The sequence below is a fragment of the Alosa pseudoharengus genome, unplaced genomic scaffold (assembly GCF_046254945.1).
Source record: "Alosa pseudoharengus isolate Yale_2024_CS ecotype anadromous, Long Island Sound unplaced genomic scaffold, YU_APseudo_1.1 YU_APseudo_1.1_scf_15, whole genome shotgun sequence".
NCBI lineage: Eukaryota > Metazoa > Chordata > Actinopteri > Clupeiformes > Clupeidae > Alosa > Alosa pseudoharengus.
Genome location: NW_027468620.1, coordinates 27,999,486 through 28,012,527, shown reverse-complemented (window position 1 = coordinate 28,012,527; position 13,042 = coordinate 27,999,486). Strand labels below are relative to the sequence as shown.

The following is a 13,042-nucleotide window of genomic DNA, read 5'->3' as shown; positions in this document are numbered from 1 at the left end:
TTGTCCCCCTTCCTCATTCCCATTTTCAGATGCAAATCGACCCCGCGCTCCCACTCATTTGGTTCTCGTTATCAGCGCTCGGAATGGGGCTGGAGATTTGACAGAGAAGGAATGACTCCATATCATCATTTTCAGATTTCTGCTCCTGACGGAGCCCAAGTCTCCCTGCCAGCGTCCCCCGCTCCCTGCCAGCACTGGCGCCTGCCTCAGTGACGAGCTCTCTGAAGAGTTGGAGGAAGTCTACAGAATCCAGAGCGAGAGTCTGTGCGAAGCAAACAGCCATAAATAATGTACTTGTGCTGGAAAAGTACAAGAGGAAAACAAAAACTGAAACGGGCTCCGCAGCTTTTTGCGACGTAAATCATCGGAAATTAGGGAATCGATAAATCAATGCCTTATTTTTTCCGCACCATTCTGCAACTTCAGATCTCGCTAATTGCCCTTAAATTCTTTAAAAATACTTAAAGTTTCAAAAATAAATCAAACACCCAAAACAAAGGCTTAAAATTGTATCTGTGTAATTTGGATCACTTTTGCGCATCTTTAAACTTATAATAATACTTTATAATAATAATAATAATAATAGTAATAATAATGATAATAATAATAATAATAATAATGATTATAATAATAAAAAAACCATATAATGATAAACTTAGAATAACATATTCTGCACAGTCTGCCCATAAACTTTGCCCTGCATACCTTTACCTTATAATCACAAGAATGAATAGCACGGCATGATGAAAGAAGAGACTAATATTTAAAACATGTGAAGTGAAGGGATGGCTTCATTTCCTTCTCCGCACATAGTGGCGGACGAACAGGCGAGCGAGCGAGCGAGCGAGCGAGCGAGGGCAAGCAGAGGAGCATTCGTCTCCATGAGTGTGAGCCAAACGTGGATCTCATAACGAATGTTTAGACACGCGGGTGAAGAATGGCGAGAACCGCAATCAGGAGATGATAACACACAGAGGATGTGTTCTAATTACCTCCCCTGCGTTTCCACTTTAAACAGCCCAGGGAGAGGCAGGAGAGGAGGGGGGAGACAGAGGGAGACAGAGGGAGACCAACAAGTTACCTTCCTAACTCAAACCTGTTGGTGACCTTCTCCCCTGGATGGCCTCCTGGCCCTTAACTCAACGCCACTGTATTAGTGCTGCCCTTCTGTACTTTCAAACAAGCACAGAGAAATGAAGAGCCAGGATAATAAACCTCCAGAGAGAGAAGATAGGACGTCTCGTAGGCTTCCCATTGCTGATTGCCCCATATACAGATGAGGTTAGGGGGAATAGGCTAAACCTCAGATCTCTCATGTTGATGAAATGATTCTTTTAAAGGCGTTTGAATATCATCTTGAGGGATCGTGTTATGTTCGCATACACACAGTTACTAAACGCTCACACTCCACATGAGCATATATACGCACACACAGACGCTGGACTCCACATAATGCTCACACATGAGAACTGGAGGATGGATGGTGGAGAAGTAGAGCGTGGGGACCGATGTGTACATGATGATTTATGGGAGAAGGACGTCTGCTGAACATTTCTGCTGTTGCTCATCCAGGCCCACTCCCTCTGTGATCTCCCGAAGCCGTCAGGATGGAGACAGTGGTGATTGGAATATGTACACACACACACACACACACTTACTCACACACACTCACGCATATGCACACACACACACACACACACACACACTTACTCACACACACTCACACATATGCGCACACACACACACACACAAAAACACACACACACAACACACACACACACTTACACACACTTACGCATACGCATGCACACACACAAAAACACACACACATACACACACACAAACACACACACAGTGAATGATCTACCAGTAGGAAGTCTTTCAGTCCCGATACTGAATGACTGGGAATACAAACTGAAAAGCCAGTGCATAAAACTGACATAAAGAGAAAAAAAAAACATGAGATTAAAAGAGAGGATGGAGTGAAGGTCAGGAGTGGAGGAGTCCAGTCAGTGGTGAGCAGCGGAGGAGAGCAGGATGGGAGGACAGGAGACGAGAGCATGGAGACATAGGAGGAGGGGGGGGGGGAGGGGGTCTCTTGGCCGCAGGCCGTCGTAAAAGTCCTGTCATCACCTCGTTTCACACACAGAGGTTCTGTGTGAGAGCTCCACATGCTGCCCGATGATGGAGAACACACAGGGGCCTCCACGGGCCCTTTACTACTCTCAACACAGCACAACACAACGCAACGCAACACAGCGCAGCGCAGCGCAACGCAGCGCAGCGCAACGCAACGGAACGCAGCGCAACGCAACGCAACGCAACGCAACACAACGCAACGCACGCAACCTGTAACCGGAGGGTTGCCGGTTCGAACCCCGACCAGTAGGCACGGCTGAAGTGCACTTGAGCAAGGCACCCAACCCCTCACTGCTCCCCGAGCGCCGCTGTTGTTGCAGGCAGCTCACTGCGCCGGGATTAGTGTGTGCTTCAAGTCACTGTGTGTACACTGTGTGTGTGTGTGTTTCACTAATTCACGGATTGGGATAAATGCAGAGACCAAATTTCCCTCACGGGATCAAAAGAGTATATATACTTACTTATACTTATACATATTTTAAAAGAAACAGATTTTGGGCTATGTATCCAGTGGCAGATATGTGTGGACTGGTGAATGACCCATCACTAGAGACATATGCCAAATTTCTTGTTTTTGTCAATGAGAGAGTATAGAGATGGTGATCACAGATCAGCCAACGATTACAATGTTACAGTGCAGTTAGAAGTTAACAGCAGTTAACAAAGCAGTTTGGCACAGGAACTGCTACAAATCCACCTGTAACAGTGAGCATCTGCAGCATGCTAAGATTCGCTACTAGAAATCATGTGAAGCAGGCAGGACTCAGTGTCTTCAGAAAAGACGTGGTAGACCATCTTCTGAACCTGCAGAACCATAGAAGCCATAATAAGGCCATATCTGTGTATTCAGGGCTTAAATTTCACTGCAGGATTGCGGGTATTGCGCATAATTTGTTAAAGTCCCGCAACTCTAGCCATCATAATGCGAGAAATTCCCGCATACACTTTTACAGCCTGTCTGATGACGTTAATATAATCATGAAGTGGCGTGAATGCAGTGCTATTGACCGCAACTACCGAGTTGAATTGAACATAACCTCATGCAGAAGCAGACACACACACACACGGAGAGAGAGAGAGAGAGAGAGAGAGAACCACTTTGCACTTACGCAAATAGGCTACGCATCTCTCACGTAATTTCTTAAAGTGACAGGCACTCAATTACACCTACTCATCACCAACGTGCAATCAATTAGACCTACACACCACATTAAAGATATGCCTAAGTGTTAAAGTTTAAACGTCAATATGAAGCATTCAAATTACTAAATATGTTTAGCTACTAGTAATTACTAGTAAAATGCTATACATTAAAAAATACATTATTAACTAAATACACTCTATATGAATTTAAGAATATATGAAATAGAAACATATATATTTATTATATATTATATATATATATATATATATATATATATATCTATATATATATATATATATATATATATATATATATATATTACTGATGACGTCAGGGTGGTGGGGGCCCCAAAATCAAACACATTTTTTAAAAAAATTCGAAGAAGTATCGAAATCGCAATTCTTGATTTGGTATCAGAATTGACCCTCCTCCCCCCCAAATTGTGTAAATCCCCCCTACATGAATAACATTTTGAAAAATGAATTTTAAGCCCTGGTATTATTTGAAATTTTAGGCTATGGTATGTTTATTTTTTTCTTCACACAGGATGTTAGTGTGCCGTGGGACATTTTAAGTGTCAAAAGTGTGCCGTGGCACAAAAAAGGTTGAAAAACAATGCACTAATGAACTTTATTGAATGCTACCTCTGACTAAGAATGCATTACTTTGCACTTGTATAGTCTTTTCTTTTGGAATCTTAAGAGCAATAAACATATATTGCAATGTTAAAGAATTCATGTTTTTTCATTCAGATATGTAAATAAACATGTATAAGTTTCTATTAGTGAATTAATGGGGAGATAATCAATAATCGAATCGAAATCGAATCGGACTGAAAAAATGAATCGTTAGATTAATCGATGCATCGAAAAAATAATCGCTAGATTAATCGTTTAAAAAATAATCGTTTATCCCAGCCCTAAACACAACACATAACAACACAACACAACACAACACAACACAACACGTCACCATGCACCACAACAACATAGTACACACAATACAACACAACACGTTGCCACGCAACCCAACACAACGCAGCAGCTCCCCTCGCAGACAGCTCAGTTGAGCAAAGACCACAACGCAAAACAACAAGCAGCACAGGCCATGTACTGCAGCCACATCAGAACCTCTGGCCACCACATAAGACAAGAGGGCTCTGGAGAGCTGCCCTTTGTGTTCCCCTGTGGTGTGGCTGAAACTGACAAATACAAGTAAACATCTCCAGTGTGCAAGGAGGTTGATCAGTGCACAGAGTCTCCTTAAAGCAGGTGGTTATCAGAAAGTTGTTAATGTGTTTTTATTACACGGCTCTTCATAATGCTGCAGAATGCTCCATTCACTTGAATGGGCCTTCCCAACGTTCGGCGGTCTGCTAATTCTGAATAACAGACCGTTGCTAAGTATAACAGACCGCTGTCAAGGAAAATGGGCTTTGTGCTTCTAAGTCAATTCTTTCATATCACTACGCAAGGATTGGAACTTCATTCAAAAGTGAAAGCAGATGGTTGATCAGCTGTGTTCTAAAGAATGTTTGATTCAAGTTCAGCGTGTGTTGTTGCAAACTATTTGTTTCTCAGCAAAAGCCATGATGAAACGGTAACAAATAGGCTATAGCCTAGGCTATGTAGGCTAAAGAGTGATATCGTGGGGAGTTTATTGTGTCGTTTTGGTAAGTAGCCGTGTAATAAGCGGGATAATGTATAGAACGCCGGTCATTGTCGGGAGATAGGTCCCTTCAGGGCGGAACAAGACGGTTCGCCCTGTCGGAACCTATCTCCCGACAATGACCGGCGTTCTATACATTATCCCTTACTTGTAAGTCGAAAAGCTCTCTGGACACCAGATGAGTCGAAGCAACAGTGAGAATGGACCTTATGAACTTCATCTAAGTTAACCAGAAACAGCAATGAAGAGGACTGACTGAAAGATATTGTTGGTATTTGTGGGTGCCCGCATCAAGGGTCTGTAGTTTGTTTGGTTATACAGTATTACTGATCGGATCATAAACGGCCACAGCAACAAAGAGGAACGACCAGGCTTGGAATTTCACCATTCTGGGGGCAAGGCCACTTGGCCTTCAGTTGGGCATATTTGGTGGGGGGCACAAAGGCCACATGTCAGGGCACCAGGGCCAAAGTTAACTATACAGTAGTAGGCTATAAAAATGTAAAAAAGTTGTATTTAGCCTATTCACTGCAGTAGACCTGCATCACTGTATGAAACATTACAAAAACATGAAACATGACATATTACATAGAACTGTAAATCATCTGATCATCTAATATTTACAGATATCTAGGCTATATATATATAACATTTATTTTATATTTGGCCTGTTATGAAATCATGTATTGAACAATGTAAACACATTGTAAAACTTAAAGCCCAAATTTGGAGACATCCATGTATGTCGAACTTTACTGCAAATTCAAAACTGGATTACTCTGGAACGGCTAACTGTACAGGGACTGCTTTACACCTTTGTGTTCGGTAAGGTCTCCTGTTTATTCTGATATATGGTTTGTCATGTGTTAAAAGAAGGGTTCGTAAAGTATTCCACCGAGATGAATGGGTAGGGGACGCAACACCTTCAGTAGAATGTATGATTAAATTGAATTATATTATTTACTTTTCTCCCGAACCGTTCAACACAGCAATTATCGGTTAACATTGTTTAAAAGCTGAGAAAAAGCTCTTTCATGTGATACTTATGATGTCTGTGTGATGAATATTCTACTTCGCGAGTAGTTCAACTGAGAATGGGTGAATTTGGACGTACTTTCTTTTTTGCGCTGTCACTTTCTCCACTGCGTAAAAGACTAAATTAATTTGCGCTGTAAATGCTAAGATTATTTTGACAGGACACAGGCTAAATAAAAATCGCTATTAGTAGGACGCAAAGCAGAATATTGAAAGAAGGGGGCACCAAGGCCACCGTGCCCTGTAACCCTCTGATTTTCAAAGGGGCCTCACGGCCAATGCAAGGGGCTACGACGGCCATGGCCGTCGTGGCCGCCGTGAAATTCCTACCCTGGGAACGACTGAAGAATTAGACAACCCAAGTGAGATGCTCTCGAAGGCTGTTCAGTTGGTGATGTTTTTTTGTTTTGTTACTTTGTGGGGGATTTTGCTTTTGATGGCTTGGTTGTTGATTGGCCGCTGTGTAACATCTCTCCTGTGTATATCTGAAAAGATGCATATTTGAGTGTGCTGTGCGCAAACTCACCATTTTGAATGTCCTTCATATCCAAGTGCAGGCTGGACATCAGGATCCCAACTGCCTGGGAACGCTTGTTACTCAGGATTTTCACAACCTTAAGAGTGGCCAGAGAGAGAGGAAGATATATGAACAGAAAGACATACAGAATGGCATACAGACAGAAAGAGAGAAAGAACAAAAGAAAGAAAGAGAGAAAGACAGGAAGAAAGGAGGTAGAAGAAAATAAGGTGAAAGAGCGGAGAAGGGAAGAAATCAGTGACAGGAATTGAAGAAGACAGCTGTGATTGACAGATTTCATTTTCAGACATCAACTGCATCATTATCGCATAGCATTTCATCCAGTCCGATAATAATAAAGGCAAAAGGTTGTTTTCTTTTCCTCCGGGGGGTAAGGGAATGTGTTCGCCCTCATGTGGGAAGAAAAGACTGGCCTCCACTCTCTCTCTCTCATGTTCGGCGCTCACATAAAAAAGTTCGGTACCACACAACCCTGCCAAGGAGTCACCACAAACATTATGCAAATGATAAATCTGTCCCGTTGAATTAAGTTGATATGAAGGGTCGCTTTTTGTTGATATCCTCCCCAAATCAGGCAACTTTGTGTGGAGAAGGTGGTCAAAGTTGCTTCGAGATCTGAGAGTGATTGGAACATATTTACAAAAACAGCGCATTAATGCTCAATAAAAAGGGGGCTTAAAATCCCCCAGTTAGACCCTGATAATGTGGTTTGCATGGGAAGTGCAGGCATGCATTCAAAGCACGGCCGCACTTAAGTCCATGTGATGCATTGCGCTCCCTCTCCCTATAATTAGGTGTTTATCCGAAAGCCGCTGGCACCGAAAGAGAGGGAGTCATTGCCTCCCTACGCCTCCGTCTGGGGGGAGTATTTTACACGCCGACCACTAACTACAACCAAACTGCACATTACCAGTGCGTTTCGCTTACTCAGTCCTTATGGGGGTCAGAAGCTGAATTTGCACTGTTTGGGGTGCAAAGGCGGGCATGCCAGCACTCTTACTCTCCCTGTTGTGATGCAGTAGTGAAATACTGTGGAGAAATTACATAATGCAGACATGGACTGGCCGGAACTCACAGCAGATGCCATTGCATCGCAGCAGTGATAGCCTCTACACAACCATCTGGCTGTTTGGGTCTGGGTTATGAGGTATGAGGAGAGTGCTCAGCTGTGTTGCTGACACAAGCCAGAAATGTGTTCCAAAGACACAGAAACACGGAAATCTACACGCTTGTGCATGCGGAGAGCTAGGCGGCGCAGTGGAAGGCTAAGTCAACACAGATCTGTCCCGTGCCTCCTCAGATCACAGCGACCGCAGAGAGCGCAAACAGGGACATAGAGATGCTAACGCCGAGACTCAGACGTGAAGTGACATCACTCTCCTCCTCCTGTCTGAGCCAGCGAGTGAGGGCGTGCAAGAGAGCGCGGGAGAGTGAGAAAGACAGAGCACAGGAGTGAGAAATTAGGAGAGAGAGAGAGAGAGAGAGAGAGAGAGAGAAAAGAGAGAGAGAGAGAGAGAGAGAGATTACTGTGCCAGTAAGTAAAACAAAAATAATGACACAAAAAAAAGGTCACGAGGGACGCGGATATAAAAAGCAACAAACGAAAAGAAGAAAAGCTCCACGCTGTGAATCATGTCCCCACCGCGCCGACTCATCGTCCCCGCTTGTAACCGCCATTAGCACGCCACACACCAGTCGCTGGGGCTTCGCGCCTCATTGCGCTTGCGGCAGCAGAGAAGGAAAAAACAGAAAACACGGCCACATAATCGTGCCTCTGTGCTCTCCGTGTTTTCGCTGCACATGGAAGCCACTTGGCGCCCGACCTCGCCACCCCCCCGCCTTTACCCACGTACCCCCAAACCCACCCCCCCCCCCCACCCCACCCCCACCCTATTCATCCGGACCCCAAGCCACCTCTCGGCAGGAGATCCACCACCCCGAACACCACAGCCGCTCTCCCCCGACAACAAGAAAGGGAACCGACCCGCTGTGCCCCCGACCCAATCTGCAGCAGCATCTACCACATCGTTAAGAGCCCGTCTCCCCAGCGCCCAGCGCCCGCTCGCCATCGCTCTCCTCCCCGGGGCGCCTGAGTGCTGTTCGGCACCTTCAAAGCTGCCGCCGCCGCCTCGCTGATGGCTGGGACGCCGATGATGTCGAAATGAGTGAATCACACATCGGCGTGCCAAAGAGCCGGGGATCGGAGGCGCGGCACTCAGCACAAAACACTTTGAAATGAGTGGAGGAACTTTTATGAAAGTGTCTCACGAACCACAGACTGACAGCGATATTCACTTTGTTCTCACAAACAGCGATGTGAGTAAGATGAAGATATGATGGAAATCATCCCCTGGAGGGCACACTCTCATGTTGTGGTCGTCTTTGTTTCCCACAATTCAGCTTGATTCAGAGTAGTCTTTTGGGACAGAGGAATCGGAGGCTTTTACCTGTTTAGCCTTGGACTTGGTGATGGTATCTGATATGGGCTTCTTCTTTTCCTTCATGGCACTCTTAGAGAAAAGTTCGACAAACTCATCAAAGTCCACAGATGGCTCTTCAATCTTCTCCCACACAAGAGCTCCATTAGCGTCCCTGAAGATGCAGACAGAAAGAAGAAACCATCTATTTTCAGAAGCTTCATCACACCACTAGGAATGAATCACCCTGTATGTGGTCTCGTCAAACTCAGTTGACAGACACGGTCATTGCTATTGTGATATTAGGTTATGTGGTTAAGTTGAAACCATAAGCAGGTCTTGTAATGCACTTAGTTTTGAGGACTACCGATAATTTATTTATTTCGAAATCAAGGCATAATCTTTAGGTAGGATGCACAGCTTTGTAGTCACATAACATGGACTTTTACAGTGACTAAAATGTTTAGGAAAATTAATTGCCAACAAGGCTAAAAGTATTGGGTTTTTTGCCATGGTTGTTATTTTTGAGGGGACATAGGAATGTAGAAATACAGAAACACAGCATGAGCATAGTCATTGTGCTGGATGTGCAGTGTTGTGCTGGAGTGTATTGCACTGATTAGCATAAAATTGCAAATGCAGTGACTTTTTTGAGGAAAAACTCATTATCGGCTATGGCAAACTTATTAAAAGAGCCCACTGCTGTTTTGCGCTGCGTTCTTCAGATGGAACACAAGAGCATTATTAATGCGCAGCTCCTTGCAGTGGAAGGCTGAGTCCACAAGCATCTGTTCCCACTCTGCGAGTGGTTGACCACACTGCGCCCGACATCTTCCCCTCATTTTACACTGCGATTCAGTCCGCCTTCCTCTGCAGCGCAGGAGCCCTCTGCTAGGGCCGACAACCACTGATCCTTATCAGCTACAGCAAATCCATGGCACCTCTAAGCCTCCAGGGCCTCTGGCTGGGTAATTTACTTATTAGCGTGTTTATTGGAGCTCAGCATACAAACTGAGGCTCTGTGCACGGTGGACATATTTGGAGATCTGTTATTAGAAATTTGTATTTATATTGCCGTTTATACCCCACTATTTACCCAGCGGATGGCTTGATTTAGAGCGTGGCGCTGTGTAGTGTGAGTGATGGGGCTTGCTGGCTTCTCTGGGCTTAGTGGAGAAATTGACATAATGTGAACCCAGTGCACCCAGACATCTCATTCACTTTGGATGGGAGATTCTGCCAAATAAACAAATGCTTATGTATCATAGATCATGGAGACATAGACAAACATTTGCAGGCAGGCAGGCACACACACACACACACACACACACACACACACACACACACACACACACACACACAACTCACTCATATTGCAATGCACATTCATAGTGTTTGCTAGGGTGACATGAATTCAATACTGCTGACTCCAGACAGACGTACAGTGAGAAAAGCCTACTCCAGACATGAATCAATCTCCATATGACTTAAACACTCACAAAGAGAAAGAAAAATAAACACACATACACAAACACACTCCCCATCTCGCCCACGCATACACAGCCACGGACACAGAGAAGCACACACACACAAAAAAGTCTATATTCACATACACAGACCGGAGCTAAGCAATGAGTCGTGTAATTACTTTTTAGCATGGAGCTGGATCCTGGTCCAGTAAAGCGGCTTCATGGGCCTGGGGGGCTCGATGACGGCCTTCAGGGGGGCGGCCTCCTGGGCCAGGGCCATGCCAAAGCCTCCTGGGGGGAACGGAGGGGGCGGGCAGCCAGGGCCTGGAGGCGGTGGTGGTGGACCCATGCCTGGTGGAGGAGGGGGTGGCGGGGGTCCCCCCATACCAGGAGGAGGCGGTGGTGGTGGAGGAGGAGGAGGAGGGCCCATGCCAGGGAGGGGAGGCGGTGGCGGAGGAAGTCCTGGAGGGCCTGCTCCCGGGAGAGGCGGAGGGGGTGGGGGAGGAGGACACGCTGCTTGTCCAGGGAGAGGAGGTGGTGGAGGGGGAGGTGGAGGAGGACCGGCTGCAGCTCCCGGTAGAGGAGGAGGCGGAGGAGGAGGAGGGGGTGGAGGAGCAGGTGGCCCAGCGGAGAGTCCTGATAGAGTCGATGGTGGAGGTAGAGAGAGAGTGGGATCTGTGCCAGGGGGAGGAGGAGGGGGTTGCTGTAAGGTCTGACAGGTGCAGGTGAACCCTGGCTGAGTGGGAGGTGCAATCCTGTCTGACAAAGGCACTGGGAATGGGAACGCCCCCTCCACTGGTGAGGTCTGGCTGGACTTGGCCTGCTGGCTGCTCCCTGTCGGGCTGCCCAGCTTCTGTGAGTCATTCGCACTCGAGTCCGTAACATCCGCCCCTCCCTCCCCCTCCTGGCTGCAAATACCCCTCTCCAGCGACACCTGTTGCTTCTCCAAGTAGGAAATCTTATCGTGTAACTCCCGTATCGTCCGCTCGAGCTGCTGGATCATGCCGGAATCTCCGCCTTGGACACTTCCAGCTCCCGACGCGCCTTCCTCCTGTTGACAGAAAAAGGGGGGAAAAAAAGATGAAGATCAGGATCTCAGTGAGGCTTCCACAGCAGAGAGCGGCCAATTGCAAAAACATTCAACAAGATTTGCTGTAAAGCCACCATGAGGCAGTACTGTAGATGCCAGACAGTCATGTTTAATAGAAACCCAGCTGAAAGAGGATGGAGCCCTTCCCCAAGGAAGCAGACTAATACTTTAGTGAAAAAGGGGGACTCATTTTCCCCAACAGGAACGAGGCACGCATGTGGTGACCCACAAGCAAATAAAAACACTTTGCCTGATCGGGAAATCCACCACCATTTCCCGGACGAGGGGGAATGAAGACAAACCAAATTAAGGCAACTCGCCACATCCCGAGAGAAAGGCGGAAAAACACAACAGAGGAACGATTGGGTTGCACACCCAGATGAGACAGGGTCACGGAAGTCCAAAAGTCTAGACTCGCGCTCTCTCGCTGGCTCCCCGGGCTCCATAAAGCCGAGCCAGAGCGTCTCGTGGAGAGCATGGGCCTGCGCGATTAAAGCTTCAAACGGCTTCAAAAGCAAACAGGCAGAGCGGGCCAGAGCCAGGAGGGCAACACACACACACACACACACACACACACACACACACACACACAAACACAAACGTACATATGGCTAGACATGCATGTATACACACACATATATGTTCACACATGTGGTTGAACAGACACACATGTTAACACACACACACACACACACAGAGAGAGAGAGAGACAGTGTGTCTGTCTAACTGCTAACAGTTAGACAGGGACACATAAACGCACGCACACGCATACGTCCGCAGATGTGGTTAGACAGGCACACATATGAACACACATTTGTGTGCATTCATATGTGGGTCCAGAGGCACATAATATGTGTGCATACACACAATTCTGACACACATTTATGCAAGCACACACAGACACATCAGACAAAGGTCTGGATACAGTTAGGCTGCTTGCTATGAGGTCTGTGTTCACTTTGAGCCCATGTAACGCCTTCAGAATGACGTTAAGAGGGTAATTTTCTGTCACTGCCGGTGCCACTGCTGGGCCTGATAAGTCTGCTACCTGATGACAATGACAATAAAATTCTACTTGTTTACATCTGGGAATGTATTTTTGTATGTGTGTGTGTATGTATGTGTCTGTGTATGTGTGTGTGTGTGTTTAGGTTTAAGTGTCCATTGGTTCATGGGTGCTTCCATTTTAAATGTCTAAGCCCACATGGAATCCCAATTGACTATTGTTCAGATATAAATACCACGTAGGCACAATTAATGAAATGAAATTAATTACATTATTAATAAGAGTATTGAGTAGTAGGCTGACTCTCCAGAGAAAAAAAGTCTTCAAACTCTTCTGCATGATCAAGCCCAAGCTGACCAGAATCCTGATCAAGTGCTGCCCTCTGTTGGCAGACAAATCCATGTCCCAAAAGCTACCGATGACATATTCAAATTACTACATGAAGACATGACTTTTCATTTAGATGTGTGACAGTTCAGTTAATATTAAAATGGTCAGATATTTTCACAGCTATAACTTTTGAAAGTTAAGTGTTC

The 13,042-nt window shown here is 45.9% G+C and overlaps 1 protein-coding gene across 1 annotated transcript in view; it reads right to left on the bottom strand.

The window, feature by feature from the left end:
* fmn2a (formin 2a) overlaps positions 1–13,042 on the bottom strand; it is a 47,190-nt gene that overhangs the window by 22,381 nt on the left and 11,767 nt on the right. Inside the window, exons 5-7 of the mRNA XM_076285207.1 lie at positions 10,590–11,461; positions 8,972–9,116; positions 6,513–6,600 (exon numbers count right to left, since the gene is read on the bottom strand). Of these exons, the coding sequence (XP_076141322.1) occupies positions 6,513–6,600; positions 8,972–9,116; positions 10,590–11,461 (1,105 nt within the window). The remainder of the gene's footprint in view (positions 1–6,512; positions 6,601–8,971; positions 9,117–10,589; positions 11,462–13,042) is intronic.